Here is a 24,079-nt window from a genome sequence, read left to right on the forward strand (position 1 = left end):
AAGTCACTGACCACAATGCTAGCTGAAAGTGACATAACCAGTCACAGACCCACCCCCTCTTCCCTCCAGTCATTCCACTTCCCCCTTTCTTTCCTCAACCAACACACATGCCTGTCAGTGGAACAGAGACTACAGCTGAAGAGACCAGATGGTCAGTTATATTGGTACAGTGCAAACTTGTGTGCTGAAAACATTTTCCTTGAAAACACCACACACACACACACACACACACACAGAAAGCCCCTCCAAACGTCTTAAAAATCACTAATTTCGTTTTTGGCCATTGGGTATTGCCACCCTGGACCCTGGTCAATTTTCAGAGGAAACTCTCCCGGACATTTCTCCAGCCTCATACACACACACACACACACACACACACTCACTCACTCACTCACTCACTCACACAATGAGTTTAACACACACAGAGTTGTATTTAACTCTTTCCGGACGTAGGAATGCGTGAGCATTCCTACACAAAACGTATTCGGTTTCGGACGAAGGAATGGAATAGCATTCTCCGAAAGTAAAATTCCATCATGTGCTGTACACGTGATTTTGTGATTAGCCAAGCAGAGTGCACTATTCTGGGTCACTCCACAATCGAACAGTATGATTGGTTAGTCTGGGATGTGTGGCCTGTCTCGCACACACGCTGACAAAGTCACTGACCGGTCGTCTGCTCGCGTGCCAGCCTGTTAGCAAAGCGGCCTCTTCTCAGAATGTTGTGAAGCGAACAAGGCAGTGACGGCAATGTTTTAGGGTTGCCAAAGTACTTGAAATGCTACAAACTGAAGGGTCGGACATTGAAGAGGTGGATGATGACGAAGAAGAAAGCGAATTTAATGCAGAAAGCAAGCATGGGTATGGTGATTCGGGGTGAAAAATTGGCAGTATTTTCTACATATGGCAAAACTGTAAAAATAAGATGAGAAATTTGATTTTTTTTTAATTTTTATGTAATAGCTCAACACGTAATAAACCAGTTCTGAAAGTTTCGTTTTCTTACACAGTATTTTGTATTTTTTGTAATTTTTTTTCCAAACCCTTACAAATGGGCCGTCGTGGGGAAAAGCAAGGAAGAAAACTTGTCGTCCCGAGTGAGTTAAAGCAGTGTATATACATGCACACACACGAACTAACTCTTTCCTCCCATGTCCCGCCCGACCCCCGTTCTCAATATCTTTGTCTGTCTGCCTGCCTCTCTCTCTTTCTCACATACACACAGAGAGTTGCATTGAAAACACACACACACACACACACACACACACACACACACACACACATGAGACAAGATTTTGAAAATCATGTCCCCAAGGCTGACTTTTACAGTTACGGGAGAACTGGACTGATTTTTTGTCTTCTGTGGGTTGGAATACCTCAGCAGCATTGGTGACCTGCAAGTGCAGATTTTATGGTTTGAAATTGAGAAAAACCTTCAGCTTCAGGGGGCTTCGCCCCCAGACCAGGGGTCCTTCTGCGGCCTCCAGGCCTCCACCTTTCAGACTCAGTCACAATTTCCCAGTCTCATGCCTGATTAAGGCGCGATCACTATCGACCGGCGGACACAGTGAATACTTAGAAAAATTGTGTTGGCACTTACTTTCAAAAATCAGAGTACAAAACTCATTTCATTACTCTTTAATAAGCCTTGCGCACTATTAGATTATGAAAATCTCTCTATACAATTATGGGGGCTTTCACTTCCCCCCATTTCAGCGGGCAAAAGCCCTTACAGGCCTAAAAGCCTTCATATTGACATGATATGATCTGACACTGGGCCCTCAACCTCGGGCTTCGTCTACAACGCTAACCCTCCACCTCCTCCACTGCCTCCACTCCCTCCAGTCGACTCCATACCTCCACCACCTCCGCGTCCCCTGGCGGCTTCTCAGGGTTTGTTTCATCATATTCAGGTCAGTAGTGTCGTTTCTCTTCATTCAATCAGTCCTCGATCTGTCTTAACACGCTCCGCATTTTCTCGGCCCTGCCAGTCGGCCTCATCTATCTTTTTCCTCATGCCCACAGTTTCAAGGAACAAGTGTGCTCCCTCTCAGGGAATCCAACACGGACTTACCGTCCTCCACCTCGCACGCTTGGTGCGCTCCTATATCTCATACGTCCTTGAGCAAGGCCATGGCCACAGATCGCACACCACTCACACGGCATGCCCCGACCGTCTTGAGTCCAGCAGCAACCGTTTCGAGTAGGAAAGCCCTCCCTCTAGGTAGGGACTAGGGGACACACACACACGCACACATGTGTGCACACACACCCCAACCCCCGTTCCGAATTTCAAATTCAAGGGAGGCAACCCCCACTTCGGCACCCCGACCAGTGAGCGCCACAGTTACCTCCCTTGCACCGGCATTACCCCACACCACGGGTGCATGCACAGTCCCTCCAACCTCGGCGGTGGCAGTTCCCTCTACTAGACTCTGCTGTTACCCAACCAGTGGTGGCTCAGACACAAGCCCCAACTGACAATCAGCATCTCATACTGTCTACATTACATGACATCCGCAGCCACAGATTGCAGCTCCATCATGTGGCATGCCCTCAACTGTCTCGCGTCCATTGGTGACCGATTTGGATGGGGAAGCCCTCCCTCTACTTAGGGAGGAAGGTGGTCCCCTAGGGGGACATGCAACACAAAATTGCATCTCCTCTCAGCATTGACCACGGCACCAAGGGACATTATTATTACCTCCCTTGCGGCCCACTTCACCCGTGTCAGTTATGGTGGCATCAAACCACGGACTTCCACACGCGACATGACATTCCTCCATCTACAGCGCAGAAGCGTTACAAAGGGGATATGTACTGAAGAGGCCTCCTCCCCTTTGCCAATTTTTCGGCGCCAAGGGAGGCAACCCCACTTTTGAAACTTGGGCGGTAGGCAACGCAGTCCTCCCGGGTGGTCGGGAGGCTTAGTGGCCAGTGATCGAGCGAGCTATGTCGGCGGAAGCATCAGTGCTGGTTTACTGCTCCAGTCCCAGGTCTTAATTGACAGCCTACATAGCCATTGTAGCTGTTCAGGCTGAATAAGTGGTGGGTTTTTTTGTTGTTGGTTTTTTTTTTGTTTTTTTTTTTTGTACTGATGCCTCTGATAGGGCTTCCCATGCCGAACAGGTCGTGAGTGAGGCCCAAACTAAAAGTGATCCACTGTCCCTTTCGCTATTCTCTATTCTTCTTTTTACTGCCTCTTTTCTGTCCTCAGCTCCCCATCAAGCCTTCTTTTCCACATTCTTTTTTCTCTGCGGCTTTCTTCAGGCCCGCCGTGTTTGCCGTACGGCGCGACCTGTGAGGGAGGGGAATGAGATCCTGGGGATTGAGAGAGCATGCTGCTCTCAACATGTCCCTTTGGCTCGGACCTCTCCTAAGACAGGCGGCACACACTGGCCTGTGTGTGTCAATCAGCTACCCCTACATGGGGCCGGGTCAAGACTGGCAGTTTAGAGGCTAACGCTGATAACCCCCGTAGTGCTCAGTTCTCTGTCCCCGGGAGCTGGGCATGATCAGTGGGGAACGCGTTGGAACTAGACTGTTGGTCATATGTCCCTCCCGAAACCTGGAAGGGGTCAAGCTGGTGTTCCCTTGACCCTGGCCCCTAAGTTGGACCCCATGGTGGGTGGGTAAGGGAGGGATGAATTAACGATCCAAAAAAAACCATGGCTTCTATCCAATCACACCCCCCTAAACTTGGGAAAAGGAGGAGACAAGGAACCTATGACTCGGACTCCGATTTGGAGGTCGAAGAGACCTCTGGATATTGGCCGTCGTGGCTTGTGGTGGAGGGCACTGATGATGACAAGCCCTTGTCGGCTCTCAGCCCCTTCACCATCCAGAAGGGCTTCCAATGTTTAGCAGGCGCACTGAAGTCTATCAAGAGGCTGAGGAACGGAACATTTCTGGTGGAGACGACATCAAAAAGGTAGACACAGCTTCTGCTTAAAGCGGCCACTTTTGTGGATAGGGCAGTGAAGGTCTCCCCTCACAAAGGACTGAACTGCTCGAAGGGGGTCATCAGATGCCCTGAGTTGAGAGGAGTGTCTGAGGCAGAGATTAAGTGCGAGCTGTCCTCTCAGGGAGTGATGGATGTTTACAGGGTGACAGTAAGGAAGGGGTCGGACAGAGTCCCTACCAACACATTCTTCCTCACCTTCTGCTGCCCGAATGTCCCCAAGGACATAAGGGTCGGATACCTGCAGGTGAATGCAAGTCTGTACGTGCCGTCCCCTCTACAGTGTTTCAAGTGCCAGAAATTCGGACATGTGCGGGACCGCTGCAAGGAGGAAGAGGCGTGTGGCACCTGTTCAAAGGCGGCGCACCAGGGTGAGTGCATCAGTCCAGCCCGTTGTGTGAACTGCAGAGTCGGCCACCCGTCTTCGTCTAAAGAATGTCCCACCTGGAAAAAAGAAAAAGAAATCCAGAAGGTGAAGACAGAGAAGAAAACATCGTTCTTTGAAGCCCGTAAGATAGTGGAGGTTACATTGCCTAAGGCAGGACTGTCATACGCTTCTGTCATCAGGCCCAGGATGGTGGACATTGCGATCCAGACGACGTCCACAGGGACGCAGACGTACGACATACCGACCTTGGTAAAACCATTGGCCTTGGGTGGAGGCGCTGTATCCACCCCTTCCCATCCTGTACGGCGGTCCTCAGGGGCTGCTGGGCAGGGGGGGAAAGCCTCGGGCGGAGGCATGGTGCCCGCCTCCCCCCTCGTCCCGCCCCTCGTCTGCCTGCCCCTCGGGCTGGTGGGAGTGCCCAGAAACCCCCACCCCCCACCCCCCATACCTCCAAAACCCAAGGAGGGGAGGGTTGCGGCCTCGGTGGGGTCGGGGAGAGCCGAGGTGGTGGATATTCCGGCTTGGTCAGAATCAGACAGGACTTTAAAGACAAAAAATAGGTATGTGGTCTTGGTTGACCTTGAGCCACCGCAAGCAGAGGAGCAGGGGGTAGCAATGGATTAGGCTGCTGCTTTATTTTTAACCTTTTTAATGGCAGTAATTCATTGGAACATCCGTGGGTTTTACGCCAATCTCCAGGAACTCCAGCTGCTTTGTTGTGCTTTAAAACCTTCAGTGCTGGCGCTGCAAGAGACTCTGCAAAGAGATGGCAAGTTTTTATCTCTCTCTGGTTTTAACTCCATTTTTAAACCTGCTCAACCGAAGCAAGAGGGATTGACGGGAGGTGTCGCTCTTTTTATACGTAAGTCCCTTTTATATAGTACAGTTCCTTTAAGCACCCCTTTACAGGCGGTGGCAGTCAGAGTCACACTTGAGAAACCCATCACTGTCTGTTCTCTGTATCTTCCTTCTTCCGTCCGTGTTCTGAAGCAGGACCTCGTGAACCTTGTTGACCAGCTCCCACGACCGTTTCTACTGTTGGGCGACTTCAATGGCCACTCCCTGCTCTGGGGAAGTGAGATGACACCAGCCCGGGGTCTTCTCTTGGAAAACCTTCTTTCTGATATGGACCTGTGCTGTCTTAATGACAAGTCACCCACTTACCTTCATCTGTCTTCAGGGAAGCTCTCGTGTTTAGATCTAATAGTAATAATAATAACGGTATTTATATAGCGCTGAATCTTGTGCAGAGACAAATCAAAGCGCTTTCGCACCAGTCATTCACACGCATGCATAACTCTAAAACTGTAGAAACTAAAGACAAGGAAGGGCAGGCAAGGGAGGCTATTTTGGGAAGAAGTGGGTTTTAAGGCCAGACTTGAAAGAGCTGAGTGTGGAGACTTGACAAAGCGAGAGAGGAAGTTCATTCCAGTCGCAAGGTCCAGAGACAGAGAAAGAACGACGGCCAACAGTCGAGTGTTTGAATCTGGGTATGCGTAAACAGAGTGGATCCGAAGCCAATCGTAGTGAGCGAGATGGAGTGTAGAGGTGAAGGCAGCTGCAGAGATAGGAAGGGGCAGTTTTGTGAATACATCTATAACATAGAGTGCTGATCTTGTACTTTATTCGGTGTGAGACAGGGAGCCAGTGGAGATGTTGCAAAAGAGGAGTGATGTGCTCAGATCTTTTCTTTCTGAGGACGAGTCAGGCAGCAGAGTTTTGTATGCGCTGAAGGGACTGAATGGATGAAGCAGGCAAACCAGACAATAGAGAGTTACAGTAGTCAAGGCAAGAGAGAATGAGAGAAACGACAAGTCTAGATGTTGCGTCAGTGGACAGATATTTCCGGACAGCACTGATGCGCCGGAGTTGACAGTAGCAGGACTGACATGTCTGACTGATAAAGTTTTGCATGGACAGTGTATTGTCAAGGACAACACCGAGGTTCCTGACTGACGTGGAGAGAGGGATGGATGTACTGCCAAGTTTGATTGTGTCAATTGTGATGGAAGACAGTTTTTGTTTGGTTCCTATGATCATTGCTTCAGTTTTCTCCGCGTTCAATTGTAACTTATTTCGAGTCATCCAGTTTTGAATGTCCAGGAAGCAGTTGGATGTTTCTTGCAAGAGCGACAACAATTTTTCAGGGGTATCACTCTTCTGGAGTTGAGTCTCATCAGCATAAGAATGATGACTGATATTATGGCGGTTGATGATTTCAGCGAGAGGAGCAGTGTAGAGTGTGAAGAGCACACTTTCCAAAGAATCTCCACTGACGGTTCCAAGTCAGAGGACGGAGTCGCTGCATCTGCATTCTGTCCCGCCTTTCCTGACCACCCCTCAACGGAACACATCCTGTCTGACAGCTCAGTGTACACTGCGGAACTGACCGCACTGGTTCTGGTGGTAAAAATGGTTCTGTCTTCGAAACAAAAGAGATTCATGATCTTTTCTGACTCCTTGTCAGCCCTGGAGGCGATCGCCTGCAGGAATATCACTCATCCCAAACTGCTGGAATTCTACGAAGCTTTCACTCTCGTAACGAAGAAAGGATACAAGGTTGTGTTGGCCTGGGTTCCTGGACATGTTGGCATTCGTGGTAACGAAAGGGCAGACCAGCTGGACAAGAACGCTGTAAAGAAAGAATTATCGAGATCCTTCGTACCATACACAGACATGAAACAGAAGGTGAACACTTGTGTTAAGGATCTTTGGCAAGAGGAGTGGAACACCCAGACAGATAACAAGCTCTTCCAGATCCATCCAGACCAAAAAGAGACCCTCCCTTCGGGGGTGAAGAACAGAAAGGAGGAGTCTGTGCTGTGCAGACTGCATGCGGGGCACACTTTTTTTTACTCATTCTTACTTGTTGAAGGGAGAAGAGGCCCCTCGGTGTGTATTCCCTGTGATGAACCTCTCACCGTGAAACACGTGCTCCTTGACTGTTGGGATCTGCATGACATTAGACACAGACATTACACGGCGGTTTCTTTGAAGACCTTGTTTCATGATGTCCCTCCATGGGCATTGATGGACTTTTTGAAAGAAGTGAAAATTTTAATCAGATTTGCAGGTTTTAAACTATGGAAGTTTTTTAAACTTTGAGTGGAAAGTTTAAAGTGGTGACTCATTTTAATTGCTTGTTTTTTACCCTTGTAGTAGGTATTAACGTGGCGATAGCCTTGAGATGGCCTTAGTGGTCGGCGAGGCTCTAAGCACCATAATTTCATTTCATTTCATCACACTGACCCGATTCTCTTTGCTCTACATTTATCAGCACAGCTATGGTCCACAGACCTCTCCCACAATACAGCTGTGGGCCTCAGTCTTCTTTGCACGCACCAATATCCTTAGATGACACAGTACACCCTATCTCTGAGCCCCATCGCCCCTGGCGAGTGGTGTCGCCAGCTCACCCACTCAAACTCAGACCCCTTAGTTCAACCCCCCTCAGCCACAGCTCACAAAGTCAGAGCATGGTCCTCTTCCCTTGCCTTTGCCCAGTCAGCATGGCTACAAGACATGGAGGCTGCTTGCTGGAAAAACCCTGCTACCTTCATTGAATTCTACTTGAGGGACATCTATCGCTTTAGGGATGATGGCTCAAGAGGCGTTGCCTCTGCGGTGGTCACACAACAGGCCATCGCAGCGCACTGACAATAGAACAGATGAGCCCTCCACCTTTTCGTGCCATTCTGCACTAGTGGGTCACGGTTAAGTATGTGTAATTAACCCTTTCGCTGCCAGGAAAATAAAATTCAAGTGAAATCTATTTGCCACGGGTTTTTTCACAAAAAACGGGTATAAATTTTCCAAACATTCTGTGCTCTTTGTTATTGGAGAAAGACCCATAAAAGTATATATTTTCTGAAAGGTAAATGAATAAAGAATACAAAACACATGCTGTTTTCCCATCTTATACATTTTTAGTGACATGCTGTTGTTTTGAAATCAGTGTTTTGTTTTTTGTCACATTTTCAACTTGCTCATTACAAACACCAGTCAGGTAATTTGCACAAAAATATCATATTTTCTGGACAAATGGATATCTGCAGACACAAAATCATACTAGAACAACCACTATATATATATATATATATATATATATTTAAGAGATAGATACACAATGCATTGTAACTTCTCCAAGTGATAATATGGATGTGAGGCCACGCCCCCTCAGTCTTCACCCCTCTCACACGGTCACTTTATACAGTTCTCATCAGACTGCGTTGGCTGAGTGCCAAGAATATCACTCACACTGTGTCCTGCTAAAAATTCGGTCATGTTCTGTCATCTGCTAACATCTGTACAGCTGGCATCACTCACTGATAGTCGCATCTTGGCCACTCTCTTGATTGCTCCCTTTATTTTCTATCAAATCGCCCTATAAATGTTCATCACTGTCTTCTTCGAATTTACGCTTCAATTCTTTCTGAGCATCAGCTAAAGAAAGAAATCTTGGTTGATTTAGTTCGTCACGATCGCATGTCTTGAGCACGGCGTCAGTCCGACCTTTTGTTGAGTCAGTTCAAATAAAGGACTGCTTCATGACGTAGATGGGGTTTCTACCTATGAATAGAATCTAGAAAGATTCCCCAGGCTAAAGCTACCACTATTTTTGTCAACGAAGTGAATGCAAACCAGGGAAAAGTCAGAATATTTCGATGACGAGTTATCTCGTCATTGTGGCAGCGAAGCATACATGCTTGCCATGACGAGTTATCTCGTCATATAGGCAGCCTAGGGGTTAAAAGGAAATTTTCTTCCTAAAATTAAGTTTAAGTAAAATACTTACCGCAACCCACATTTAAGACCCTCCCGTTCCTCCTTGCTTTCTGTTCTCCCTGCATGCTGCGCTGGTTGCGACGAATTGCTGTCAGAAGAGGGTGCTGGTCAGGGATGCAAAGGGGAGGTAACCTACTTCGGGAGGTTATCGGCCGTAGCTACTTTAGTTTTTTCCGCATAGGCGGGTAGTAGTTTGCAATGGACAGGGATCAGACCCCTATCGGAGTCTGCACTAGTGGGTCACGGTAGGTATGTTACTTAAACGTAATTTTAGGAAGAAAATTTACTTTACCGATCAAAATTCACATAAACATTTAGGCCATAGTCGTCTGTTTCCTCCCGCCTTCCCTTTTTGGTGTGCTAGTTCATATTTGCTGTATATAGTTATATGTGTGGTTTGTTGTTTTCTTGTATGTCTGATTGTGCTATTGTGGCCATTATACACAACTGTACATGTGTTCACTATTGTTTCATTTTAAGTGCTTAGAGCCCACTTCATGATGAAAAGTAATCCACAGTGATCAGTCTGACCCTCTGGTTTTTCAGACTGTCGCTGCCAGAGGAGTGGCGTGGCCTGAGGGACCAGGAGCTGAGCACAAAGAGCGGAATCCCAGACTGTATCTTTGTCCACGCTTCAGGCTTTATCGGCGGCCACAAGACATACAATGGTGCTCTCACCATGGCGCAGACAGCTTTGAAACTGGCTGAAAAGTGTGAAGCCTGAACATCACTGGATAGTTTGGGTGTGGGAGTGGGGAAGAAATAAACAAAGGTGGAAATTTATCGTGACTTCTGTTGGTTCATTGTCTGCTTTAGTGAAAGCTGTGTTTGTAGAGCCAATGAACTATTTTTGGTTTGAGTATGCAGTCTGTTTGGGACAAGTCTGGTAGTTAGGATGAAACAGGGCATGGTTTTTTTTTACATGTCTGTCTTGATTTACTTGTAGAATTCGGTGTTTGCACATCTGTTTCAAGGTTTTGGACTGCCAATCAGATTAGTTACAACAGCTTTACAGAAGTTAGCTTTAACACTCTTATGTGATTGTTCCTGTGGGGATCTCCAAGTGTACACAACACCAGTTTGAGGGACCACATTTTTGCTTGAAATGAGCTGTATTTTTTCAAGGACACTTGGAGCAACAGCCTTTTCAAATAAGTGTTTACAACAGCTGTACTGCTGTTCACAATGTCATGTTTGTGTCAACACTGGACTTTAATTTTCTTTTTCTTTCTACTGAGAAATACTTTTCCTCTGTGAAATTGGTTGGACTGCACTATCAACATTGAAGTGCAGTAGGAACCAGATATCCACACATGCATCAGGTACACACTCAAGTACATACACATTGATTCAACATACACACATAATAAGTTTTAATGGAGTGTATAAAGTGAAAGTGCTTTTTTCTGTCTCCCTCTTAGTGTAGTGGGAATACAGTTTGCCTGTGTGTGTGCATGCTCGTGCGTCCACATGATGAGACAGTGAGCTTACATTTCAGAATACCTTTCAGTATCCACAAAACCTTCACCTCACACTCGATGCCATGGCAGAGTGGTTAGTGTCATGGACTTACAGCTTGGAGGACATGGGTTTGATTCCGAGCAGAGGTGAGCCAGCGGCCAGCTCCTACTCAAGAGTTAAGTGTGCTATGGACTTAAATGGGAAGACTGGGACCACACAGTCGAGTACCATCCGCTTCACAGATGCCTGTTTGGGTGTGTTTCTCAAATTTCCTGACTAACAGTGCAAGTGTCTGTATCTCTTGGGCCTGGTTAATGCCGGGATATCATTATGACAGGAAGCATAGAGTACAGCCTTGTCACTTAGTCCTAAACCAAAATGGACCTCCATAGCAACATCATTGTCATCACTATCCTCCTCTCCATCGTCAATTAAAAAATAAATAAATAATTTTTTTTTAAAGCCCAAAGTCTGACCTCGGTTTCGATCCCCCTCTACTTTCGTGCTTGGGGTGAGTCCTGTCAAGGTCTTTGGTGTCAGCAGATTCAGGGTGGACTGTTGTTGCTAACTCAGTCTGGCTCTGCAACTAAGTTGTTTTTGCATCAGTAGGGGGCATAGCAGGTGGTGTCCTAAGTATGTGAGAACAGGCACTACTGAACACAACCAAAGTGACTAGGCAGCAGTGCAGGGTCTCCTCTGACTGGTGTGTGGCCTCATGATGACCTAACTGTAACATCAAAGGTTTCCTGTGAACTGCTGATGCTGGGACCATGACGGAAGAACCCATGTGTGGTTTTGTGGGGGGCTGTTCACAATCAGCAGTGTGGGAGGAATACCACTAAAACTGGGGGGAAAAAAACACAAAAACAACAACAAAAAACCATTCACCTCACACACTCACATAATATTGTGCACTTTGGCTCAGTACAAAATTCTTTTATTATTCTTTTTGTGTTGACATTCTGAGACATTACAATATTCTGTTGTTTAAAAAATTCACTAGCACTAGCATTACACCTGACAAATCCACTCAGTTCATTATTTTATACTCTTTTTTTTTTTTTTTTTTTTTATAATCACATCCTGAAAATGACAACACAATATCAACAAATAGAAAATGTCATGAAAATTTCATCATAAAAAGTTAATATGTTTGTGTTAATATATTCATACCCACACAAACAGTGAGGCAAAACCACCTCAAAGGAATAGCACACATCATTCAACTACCTCAATTGAGTATCCTCATTTACCATGTTTCTCAAGTTAAAGCATCAGAATTTGTCTTTCTTTTGAAATAAATAAATACAACAATATCATCTATTAAAATACAACAATGCCATCTGTTCAAAGTGTAAGATTAATCATATCATTTCTTTTTAAAATCCAAAAACGTGCATAAAAAATCCATGGAATGATATGAATGTGACCGATAGTTGAAACCTCACAAATCCACATTCTGCATGCCTGTTCTTTCATCCCTCGTCTCATGCCATATATTGCCAAAACCCCTCACACATATGGAAGGAAAATATTACACCCCAAATTCAAGATGTGGTGCTTGAAGTAAAATATTTTGTGATCTTGATTATGATCATTATTATATTCAATATTCACTGATCCCATCAACCAACATCGACGTTCAAAGTTTTGCGACTGCCTTCGATGTCAAATGTATAAACAAGCAAATCAGTCGATAAATAAATAAATAGATCTCAATAATATCCACTGTATATACAAAATCAATGATAGCAACACAACAATGGCACACCATCCATCACAAAAGCCTGTACACACACACACATGCAGCTGCAGAGTTCACCGACAGTCCTGAAAGTTTGGAAAAGTCTCGTGGGGTTGGGGGGGGAATGGCAAGACCATTTCCAGGGCTGAAAAAGTCGCACAGAAAAACAGTTTTGCACACAAGGTCCAAATAAATCTGGAAAATATTTGAATTTCCATGAAGCCTTTCAACTACATTTTCCTCAGTTACTAAAAATTAACGGTGGAAGTGATGAAAATTAAACACTGATGTCACAATCTCTGCAATATTTTATTAAGTAAAATATAAAATCACTTCACATAAGTGCACATTGTGAAGACTGATGCAGCTTTTTCATGTCTTTTCCAAAGGAAAATATTACTAAGAAGCTAAAACTGAACAATCATATCAGTATTTAGCCAAGTTTTGCCCACATAAGAAATTATTATTTAAAAAAAGAACAAAAAAAGAATTGCATCTTATTTTCATGCATCCAATTTTAGAGCATAATATCAACTGTGTATAAGGAAAAGCAAAACAAACAACGACGACTGATATTTTGAACAAAGATGATGCTTGTTTGAAAAGAAACAAAAGCAGAAAACAAAATAATACGGTCTGCCTTTCAAAAGAGATTGATCAAGACCTCCCATGACAGTTGATAATTGTTGATAATTGGTACATTATCAGATGTCTGCTCTCTCTCCTGTCTTTCTCAAAACCTGACACTGGAAATTCTATGGTAATAAAAATTTATTTAAAATAAGAGCTCAGGGCACTTTACATGAAAGAAAAAGTTATAAATTACATGAATCATTCATGACCACTCTCTCAACCACTCTCCCCTCTCATTTGTCATGCATCTGAAGTGAGCTGACAGGGATGGTGTAGGAGAAGAAGGAAGCTGAGAGTGATGATAGATAGGTTTTAAAAAGAGTTTTTAGTGAAGAGCGAAAGGCAGATATAGAATCAGATGCAGGCATATGATGAGGAAGGTTGTTCCAGATATGAGGAGTAGAAGAGAGGAAAGAACGTTCACCATGGGTTCTTGTATTGACACAAAGTTTCTGAAGGTAACAGTCAGAGGAAAAGCAAAGAATTCTTGAGAGTTCTTGAGGGATAAAGTCAGAAAGATAGGTAGGTACTGTGGGGTGGAAAGCAGAACAGCAGTGACATGCAACTAAGCATTTAATTCTCAATTCAATGGGGAGCCAATGTACAGTATGGAGGTGGGGAGAAATGTGATCAGTATTCTGAGAGTCGGACAGGCAACACTTTTCAGTTTTTTAATTCGTTGAAAAAGATGATTAACTTGGGTGTGTGCGCATGCACATGCACACTCTGTGATTTCATTTCCATATTACCATCAACTATGGTGTTCGTCTGTTTAATGTGTGTAAAGAAGTTGAAAAAGGGAAACGTCTGACGATTTCAACTTGCTGTTCTTATACTTTCATACAACTCCAGGCTTCTGACAAGACATCAATGTGTGTCCCTTACACACTGAAAATGGAAAGGAGGCACTGCAAGTTCATGGAATGGGTCTGGGGACATTCTAAAAATTCATAAAACACACAAACTAAAGAAGGAGCTTTCGTCAGACTCTAGGATCATCTGCTGCATGTAACAGTTGTTTACCTTCACCCTTTCTGGCACAGAAACCTAAACGGCTATGACTAGAAGATATGCCTGCCATCACATGTGTGTAGCAATGCAGATTTAATTAGAGTGCAGTATTAGAGTAACCATCTGAAGGTAGTCTTGGGAACCCTAAGAATTTCAGGATAATAAAAGAGTCCCTGGGACCTCCAAGATTTCAGACTTGTTGGAAGCCTATTGTTAGGCAGTTTTTTTTTTTCTTTTTCTTTTTTTTTCTTTTTTTTTTGTTTTTTGTCGTAAGCAAGTAAGCAATCAATCCATTCACGTTCTGTCACATCTCACTATTATATAAGTTATACATTACCTTGCAGGCATCTTAAATACAACAGGAATGCATAGAACAAAGATCTCTACAACAGAAACACACAAGGCATCAATATGTACCAGGAACTCTTACACCAATGGCATCTAAATACATCAAGAACACACAGGAGAATCACATCAAAACGCAACAGGAAGAAAAGGTATCTGAATACAACGTGTACCGGTACACGAAATGACTAGCATGTTAATTTCCATGATTCAAAATGATCAGATGTCAGCTAAATCAGCAACACCAGTGTTTGCCAGAAAGAAGAGAGCCAAGCCAGCAATGTGGAACAAGACACTTGTCCATTGCATCACCACTGCCACACTGTGAGGGAAGCCTCACTGAGAGCTTTACACAAACGGTGACCAGTGTCACCCATGTTGACCTCATGGCACTCTGGCTTCAGGACTGATCCTCACCAGTGATGTTCTGTCAGTTACAACAGAGAAATGTCTTTTTGTCACAACATATTTCTCTGTGTGAGATCCAGGCTGCTCTTCCCAAGGAGAACATGCTGTAGTGTTTAATGATCACAGAATTGTGCCAGGGACAACCCCTTTGTCATCATGGGTTCTTTAACAAGCGCACACATCCTTGGTTTATCATCTCACCTGAATGACTAGCACCTAGAGCACCACTTAAAAGTCTAATGGAGGTGGAGTAAGAATCCCAGTCCTATGGGACTTAAAGCCACTTTTATTTGGAAACTTGCTTCCTGGATGTGTGCATTACCACTAGGTCACCACTCCTGCCAATCTCTTTGGAGAGGAAAGAGGTTTGACCCAGACAACCTGAATGATATCTGATTGGGCAGACAAGGTTCCAGTCATATTTACCCCCTCCCCACCTCCACAGGTATCTATACAGAATATGTCCATGATGTATAGTACATATAGTCTGGCCAGCCACTGTTACAGGGCGGTAAAGAAAAAAGTTGTTTCCAAAAAATACAGGACGGTGCTCATCCCTCTACTCTTAGAGGAAGTTTTCATTTTGTTGTTGTGTTTAACTCTTTCCATACGAACGGCGAAAGAGACGACGTTAACAGCATTTCACCCCAATTACCATCATCAAAATATTGCAAGCGGAAGGCTCTTATACTGAAGAGGTGAATGTTGACAAAGAATACCACAATTCTGACGACGGAAGCTAAAGGTTGGGTCATTCAGACACCCACTGGACATCCGAGGGGTCTGTGTAGAGGAGAAGAGAGGACTGGCTGTACTGAGTGAGTTAACCCACCTTTTAATCAGGGGTCAAGCCTGTGTATACAATGATGCCTATATGTAACATGCCTCGATATAATGGACTGACTGTTACAAGGCTCTGAAAAAATATCCTTCCACTATGTTCACACTAAGTCCAGCCAGTTGCTGACAGCCAGCTGCCATCAGCCTGACAAAGCAACACATTTCATGTCAGAAAAAGCCAGCTAATGCCAGCTAGAAACAAGATGGTGCTCTCCAGATGGAAGAAAGGAATAGTGCAGTATGGAAATTTTAAACATAAAACATTGAAAACAGAATTCTTGCCAATACTGTGTGAACTCCATTAATCAGAATCATAGCACACATGGAGGATACCATCATCTAATGCGCCAGGTGATGAGTGATCCACAGAAATCTGTAGAATACATAAAAATGCAACCTGATACTTTACCAAATCTGCAAGAGCAATGTACAGAAGATCTGACAAGGCAGTAAACAAATTTTTATCTTGTCATAAATAACTGATCATTTCTGCACAGCAATGTTAAGTTTTTCTTGGTCCACCATGAATCATTGGGAGTCATGCTGCTGGTATCATTGAAGAGTTCTGACCCTTGGACCAGCCATCTATCTCATTTGTGTACATGCCACAAATCAAAAAGCTGGCTTGTGATGATTGTGGCCAATGTGAACATTTATTGCCAGCACACATGGCAGGAAAGTGCAAAATGGCATGTGCTCAATTCTTAGTCAGCTGCTGTCAGCGACTGGCTGGGCTCAGTGTGAAAGGAGCCTGACAAGTCTTTCAGAAAGGTAGGAAGGGACTGGGGAGATGGGAGAGTGAAGGACACAATCCAAGGTGACATTACCAAAAATATGCAAACAACTCACAAAGTGCACACCTGATATCATTTTACTATGATTTTTAAACCTGAACCAGAATGTTCTATTTAACACCATAGCACAGGTAGACATCCATGTATCTACATATGCAAGGACAGCCAGTGGACACACATCAATCATCATACAAATACAGACACACATTTGGTTCTCCATGTCATGAATGAAATGTTTTTCTGGCACCATTACAGTGGTGAATGGATGAGATTAAAGGGCTCCAAAATGAAAGCTGTAAACAACATGAGTTGACCTGCTGTATTTCACATAGCATATGGCACTGGTTTCAAATCTATTCATCAACACAAGTGACAATAAGCAATATTATAGCAAGACAGTCAAGCTAACTTTGTTGGGTTTTTTCCAGTTCATACTACAAAAGTGACTACAAAATCCAGACAAGTTCCACAGATAACAATAGATTCTGTTTTGTGTAAATGAAATGAAATGAAATTATGGTGCTTAGAGCCTTTGTGTAAATGTACTCCTGACCTATGCCCATCTTTTTCATGTGAACACATATTCCACTTCCTCTCATCATGAACATTTACATGGGCACATCGATGATCAAACCACCACAATGATACCAAGTTCTTTTCTCTCCTTTGATTGGTCCTTTATCTTCTTCTTCTGCGTTTGTGGGCTGCAGCTCCCACGTTCACTCATATGTACACGAGTGGGCTTTCACGTGTATGACCATTTTTACCATGCCATGTAGGCAGCCATACTCCGTTTTCGGGGGTGATTGGTCCTTTATATATGGAAAACACATAGTTTTGCTCCTTTATAAATGGCAAACAAATAGTTTTGGTCCTTTATAAATGGCAAACAAGTTTTTTTTTTCTCCCTTCTGGTTGATCTTTTACAAATGCCTGCTATGCTGCCTTCCATGATTAGCTGAGGAAATGGTCTGTGAATGATTTTGAGACTTCATTTTCTCAACAGAATTACTGGTTGTTGAAGTGCATCTCTGAAGCAAGCTGAAACTTTTCCCAGCAGAATCCACTGCATCCAAATTTCTCCAAGTCTTATGTAATTTACACAGACATCACAACTGTGGTGTTACCAATCAGTTTCCATCCCAAAAAAGTAATTATCTAATCTTTTATATTCAGGTTGTATACACTGCAAGAACTTTCCTGAACAGTTAATGAAAGCCAGATCATAATGATAAGGCGATACCTTCACTCTCTCTCTCTCTCTCTCTCTCTCTCTCTCTCTCTCTCACACACACACACACAAGTCCACATGAATCTTTTTTGATATAAATATAAAATATAAGTGTGAATGCTAAAGCAGTTTCTTTTCACCTCACAACTTTCAGTACTGATCAAAGCAATCAATCATTCCCAACAAAATCTGACAGTACATACCCACAAGTGTTCATGCAGACCACAATTAATTCCAGTTGTGACTTCGACCTTTAGTCCACATCTTTAGTACGGGTCAGCTTGGAGAGCTCTTTATTGTGCCTCTCTTGGTGTTGTGCCATCAACTGGTCACCAGTCAGTCACATGGTTTAGTGAAATAAGTACAATGCTGTACAGTTTCCTTGACCAAATAACCTTGAATTCAGGTTTGATCTTTTTTATCCTTTACAACAAATCAAATTATAAATCCACAAGACTAAATCTTGAAATGAATTCAGCTTACGGTTGAAATGATCCTGTTCCACAGATCTTCAAATTATGAATTCACACAGTCCAGACCCTTATAGAACACACACCTAGACTTTATTTGTGACACAGATCCTTCTATACAAAAGTTTTCTTTAAAACTGGAAAAAAAAGCAATACATGCTTTACAAAAAAAAAGTTAGCTCAAAAGTTCATGATTATTCTGACATCCTCCTGTTTCTCAACAACAAAAACACAGCACAATGAACACCACAAAACGTGCAACAACAGATCAATAAAAATGTGCGAGGTAGTGTGTTTGGGTTGGTAATTAAAACCCTGGATACACACTGAGATGACAGATGATGATCAGACTGATCTTGGAGACAGAAAACCACCAGTGCTCAAATTTCTGAGCAAACAGCAGCAATACTCAAAGAACTGCTACCTACACCTATCTCATGAAAAATGCTGCATTTAATACTGATGAAACCAGGCAATTTTGATTCCAAGAAAATAGCAATAGAAATGTTAAGACTCTTGCGTATGTTTATGATGATGCTTGCCATCTGAACACACATTGCACAAAAGCAGAAGTCTGCAAGCTGTGTACACAGGACTGTTTAGATGTAGAAGTGTTAGTGGTGGAGATGAAAGATACCCGTATTCAAGGCATGCTGTGCTGGGGCCTGCATGCTGCATGCTGTAGCACTGACTGAGGCCCTGTGGACGTCAGCCAGCTGCTGCGCGGGCCCTCACACTCTCAGGATCTCCATGGAGTTGTTGTAACAGATGGCGATCCAGTCAGGCTGGGAACCTGACCACTGGATCTGGTTGATCTCTCCCCCAGCTGTGTAGGCTAGGATGGGATCCTCTATGGCTTCAGGCATCTGCTGGATGTCCCAGATCAGTGCCTGGTGGTCATCTCCTGCAACAGCATGCACACACACGAGGGTCACTACCAGCCTGTGATGACCTGCAATCACCTGGTCAGAATGTACAGGTTAGGACCTGGAACAGTGAAACAGGTGGGGCTTTGTGCCAGTGTTTGGTGCCAACATCTGTTACGTTCTGAGCTGCCATGTTTGGAGCTTCATGCTAGTACAATTGTTAATTCATGCTGATGTTTTGGGAGCTTCTTTGGGGGTTTCAGCCAGAATGTTGACAACTTTATCCTGGTACGCCTTTTGTCTTGTGTTTGTGTACTTAAGAATTCATGCCAGAATGTTAGGATCATTACAACCCATTTGGATGTTTACAATCAGGCAGGCTGGGGAACACAAACACTGAAAACCAGGCCCGGGTCCAGGGGCCACCTAGATCCTGGTGGGGTGCAGGGGCAACACCCTGCTGGGAGGGCCAGGGGGGCAAAGACCCCTGGCAGAAATGGGTTTTTGTCAGTTTGTAAAGCATAAAGAAGCTTTTTCCTGGCTGACAATATTGATTTTGGATAGAAACTTTTGACAATAATTCAGGCCATTTATAAAGTAAAATGTCTGCTAATATACCATAAAGTTCAGTCTATAAGCCGCTATTTTTTCTCCCAGCTTCAACCTCTACGGCTTATACAATGATGCGGCTTATCTGAGGATTTTAACGATCCTGGAAGTGTCATGCTCTCGTCTGTTCTTAGCTGCCCTTCAACTCACCAAAATCATGATTTCTGTCCATGAATTTTTGGATGAGCTTCTGGTTAGTGTGTGAACTGTTCATGTTTTAAAAATCAAATCTGCACACATTGAAGCCTTCAGATCAGCATTCATGTCTACCCTGCTCAAGCGCACACCCTCATCATGCTGAAAACACGACGAAATGCCTATGATGCAGCCTTCAAATTGAAGGCGATCGACTTAGCAGACGACAGTGCAAGCAACGAACCAGCAGCGACCTCCACCTTGCATTCATGTTCATCAAGTGAAAGTGAAGTCAGTGACAAGATGGCGGAGAAAGCTGCGCTGGTTCTCTTCAACTCAGACACTGAAGACTTAGATTTCAGTGGATTCAGTGAGCAGGACGACGTTGAATAAATTTGACTATCCCTAAATTATGGATCTTATTTTCGTTGTTTATTTTTCTTGTGTGTGTGTGGTTGCTTTTCTTTGTGTTGTTTCCGTTTGTGTTTATTTCGTAACATACAGTATTGACAGCTTTTCTGTAGTATTGGTATGTGTTCCGGTACCAGTAATAAGTGCGGCTTATGTGTGTATAAGTTCAATTTTTTTCAAAATCTAGTGGGTGCGGCTTATATACCAGTGCACTCAATAGACCGAACTTTACGGTACTTATGTTTTTTTCTATTGAAAATACTTTAGATATTTTTTCCTGTTTACACACAAATACCCACCAATGTGGAGAACCCAGTAAGAGGAACTGGCAGGCATAGAACCAGAGTAAAAATATTACAGATTACAAGGAAAAAATGTCCAGTGTTCATACTTCACACCTTTCATAAATTTACTCTTCCCCCTTTCCCTCACAGAAATGCGCAGTTAGATACATCATTTTATCATACAATATTTACAAGTCTGGTATCTTTATATTTTGGGTTAATAACTTCATAGATACTCTATGTTTGCTTTAAATAAAGAAATAATTGAGACTGGTATTGATATCCTTGTCATTAACAGTCCACTGTTTTTCAATGATAGGATGGTAAGAACTAAGAAGTGCCCCTGTGTGTGTGTGTGTGTGTGTGTGTGTGTGTGTGTGTGTGTGTGTGTGTGTGAGTGAGTGCATGCGCATGCAAGCACCACATGCAAAAGAGAAAGAGATTGAGAGATGGTAAGACCTGATATGTGTGAGACGGTAAGATCTGTCTTCTTGTGTGTGTGTGTGTGTGTGTGTGTGTGTGTGTGTGTGCATGCATGTGCTTGTGTGTGTGTGTGTGTGTGTGTGTGTGTGTGTGTGTGTGTGTGTGTGTGTGTGTGTGTGTGTGTGTGTGTGTGTGTGTGTGTGTGTGTGTGTGTATGAGTGTGTGTGTGTGCTTGTGTGTGTGCATGCGTGTGCTTGTGTGTGTGTGTGTGCGCGCGCGCTTGAGTGTGTACATGCGTGTGCTTGCATGCGTGTGTGTGTGTGTGTGTGTGTGTGTTTGTTTGTGTGTGTGCATGTGCAGTGTCAATGAGAAAGGGTGGGAGGAAGGGGATGGGGCCACACTCAACACACTGATTTAGTACTTACTAAATTATGTTGACATCAATGACCTTGTCACGCCACCCGATCCTTCCACTCATTTAACTTTTGACCACACACACACACACACAGACGCAAATACACACACACATACACCGAGGAGCACAAGCTAGCGCGCCAACCACATACACACACAGACAAGCGCGTGCGCCGACCACACACACACACACAAACGAACACTCACACACACACACAAACACACACACACACACACAAACACACACGCAAACACACACGCAAACAGAAGCGCAGGCAAGTGCACCAGCCACATAAACACATACATACACAGACAAGCGAGTGCGCCAACCACACACAGACACAGACAAAGACAAACACACACACACACACATACACACACACACACAGACAACTGTGTGTGCCAACCATACACACACACACACACACATAAGTACACATACACACACACACATAAAAGTTTCAAATAATATAAAGCCCAAGGAATGATGTCATGGACGAACGAATACAGAGACAATGGCGGCTCTGAAATATCCTGGCGTCCTATGAATAGACGCCGCCGCATGTGTGTTTGAACAAGACAAAATATTTCATGCATATAATGCATCTTCCGTACCTCCGCTTCAGATCTCAGATCTAAACAACATATAAATGCTGTCATGAAGTGTATTGTTGCATCATCAGTTGACATAATTTCAAAGCACTGATGTCAAATGCTACTTTATTGTAAAGTGTCCAAGGGCCTTTGGGGTTGAACAAGGATGGAAATTGTGTTTGAGTGTGTACGTATAGATCTGTGTGCATGTGCGCATCTGAATATGTGCATCTGAATATGTGCATGTGTGTGAGTTTGCATGGGGTGGTATGGGGGACATCTGTGAAAGCGTGTATAATAATAATAATAATAATAATAATGTACGTTTATATAGCACCCTTCCTCTTTCAGAGCTCAGGGTGCTTTAAATGAAAGAAACATATTACAAATTACAAATCATTCATGATCACTCTTTCTCAAAACCCCTCCCCCCCTCCAAAGTCTCCATTTTTGAATCTTCATGCATTCAAAGTGAGCTGACATGTATGTATGCCAGCCATGGAAAAATGGGTGTGAGTGGGTGTGCACATGTGCACATGTGTGGGTGTCAGTGTGTGTGTTTGTGCGAATTTAATCTCTCGGTTTGATTGAAGCAACACACTTGACTCTCAGATCTAGATAACTTATAATGTTGCGATAGCAGTGGTCCTTGACATCACAACTAAGTCTCACACCAACTTCCTGATCCCCATCTCCCGTCATTTTCTCCCTGTATTAGCACAGATCTGAACTGGCTTTTCTACAGGCCTTGCTATTTAGTACAAGAATAGCAAAATGGATTTTTTCTCAGCGGAAAACTTTTTTTCAACGGAAAAGGAAATTTTCTATCTAAAATTACGTTTAAATAATATACTTACCGTGACCCAACTAGTGCAGACTCCGGCAGGGGTCTGACATTCCTGTCCTGTGCAAACTACTATCCGCCTATGCGGAGAAAACGAAAGCAACTACGACCAATAACCTCCCGGAAGTAGGTAATCTCCCCTTTGTCCTGCTGGCTAGCGCCCTCTTTTGACGGTAATATGTCATCACCAGCGCAGCGAGCAGGGAGAACAGGAAGTGGGGAGGACGGGAGGGTCTTAAATTTGGATCACGGTAAGTATGTTATTTAAACGTAATTTTAGATAGAAAATTTCCTTTTAATTACACATACTTAACCATGACCCAACTAGTGCAGAATAGCACAACAAGGTGGAGGGCTCACCTGTTCTACTGTCTGTGTGCTGTGATGGCCTGTTGTGCAACTACCACAGAAGCGATGCCTCTTGAGCCATCATCCCACAGGCGTGCGACGTCTCTCAGGTAGAAGTCGATGAAGGTGGCAGGGTTTTTCCAGTAGGTAGCATCCATGATATCTTGCAGCTGTGTTGAGTGCGCTAAGGCAAGAGAAGAGGACCATGCTCTGACTTCATGCGCTCTGGCTGAGGAGGCATCAAGTCTCAATCCTACATCTGCATACGCGCCTTTAATTGCATTGACTATCCATCAAGACAGCAACGTCTTGCTAATGTCACGCAGATGGCCCAGGTTCCAGCTAATGAAGAGGCGGCGTTTGGACGATCAGATGGGACGCGACCTTTTAAGGTATATGCGCAGGGCCCTGACCGGGCAGAGGAATCTGTGCTCGTCATCATGGGCCAGTATAGAGGAGAGCAGTTTGATGAAAAGAATGGGAGATGGTGTACCAGGAGTCTGATTTTTGGCAAGAAATTCAGGGAGGAATCTAAGTGAGATAGATCCGTCCGGCTCAAAGGCTATATCTTGTATGATGCCACTGAGGGCATGGACCTCACTACAGCGCCTGCCTGAGGCGAGTGAGACAAGAAAGAGTGTCTTCATGGAGAGTAGCTTGAAAGGAGCTATAGCAAGGGGTTCGAAGGGGGCCTTGCGGAGGTATTGTAGGACCAGAAAAAGGTCCCAAGGAGTCCGGAGGGATTTACATGCATGACTGAGGGAAGCCCCTGAACCAGTGCTCTGAGCAGGGGGTCATCTGAGAAAGAGGGCCCACCCAGTTGCCGAAGAATGGAGCTGATTGCAGCGTGATGGACGCGTACTGCAGAGGCAGAGAGGCCTTTGGAGGAGGAGAGGAAGGCAAGAAAGTTGGCGAGATCCATATTGGATGGGTGTGTGGGATTGACTGAGTGGTTTGCCAGCAGTTCCAGTATGCAGAGTAAACACCTTGAGTGCCTTTGCGATGTCACCTGCACACAAGGTCAGCTGTGTCACTGGAGGCGCCTGGTGCTGACAGGGATTCCCGCACAGTAGCCAGGCG

General features: G+C 44.2%; 2 protein-coding genes across 3 annotated transcripts in view; one reads left to right on the plus strand and one right to left on the minus strand.

Annotated features, from left to right (window-relative positions):
- LOC143301511 (MYG1 exonuclease-like) overlaps nt 1–9,917 on the plus strand; it is a 47,822-nt gene extending 37,905 nt beyond the window's left edge. For both annotated transcript variants that reach the window (XM_076615853.1, XM_076615852.1), the window contains one exon: nt 9,681–9,917. In XM_076615853.1, coding sequence (XP_076471968.1) covers nt 9,681–9,858 — 178 coding nt within the window. In that variant the 3' untranslated portion in view covers nt 9,859–9,917. The remainder of the gene's footprint in view (nt 1–9,680) is intronic.
- A 1,574-nt stretch (nt 9,918–11,491) lies between these two features.
- Nucleotides 11,492–24,079, minus strand: part of LOC143300990 (DDB1- and CUL4-associated factor 7-like) — a 31,922-nt gene continuing 19,334 nt past the window's right edge. Inside the window, exon 9 of the mRNA XM_076614963.1 lies at nt 11,492–18,975. Coding sequence (XP_076471078.1) covers nt 18,803–18,975 — 173 coding nt within the window. The 3' untranslated portion in view covers nt 11,492–18,802. The remainder of the gene's footprint in view (nt 18,976–24,079) is intronic.

The sequence above is a fragment of the Babylonia areolata genome, chromosome 27 (assembly GCF_041734735.1).
Source record: "Babylonia areolata isolate BAREFJ2019XMU chromosome 27, ASM4173473v1, whole genome shotgun sequence".
Classification (NCBI taxonomy): domain Eukaryota; kingdom Metazoa; phylum Mollusca; class Gastropoda; order Neogastropoda; family Buccinidae; genus Babylonia; species Babylonia areolata.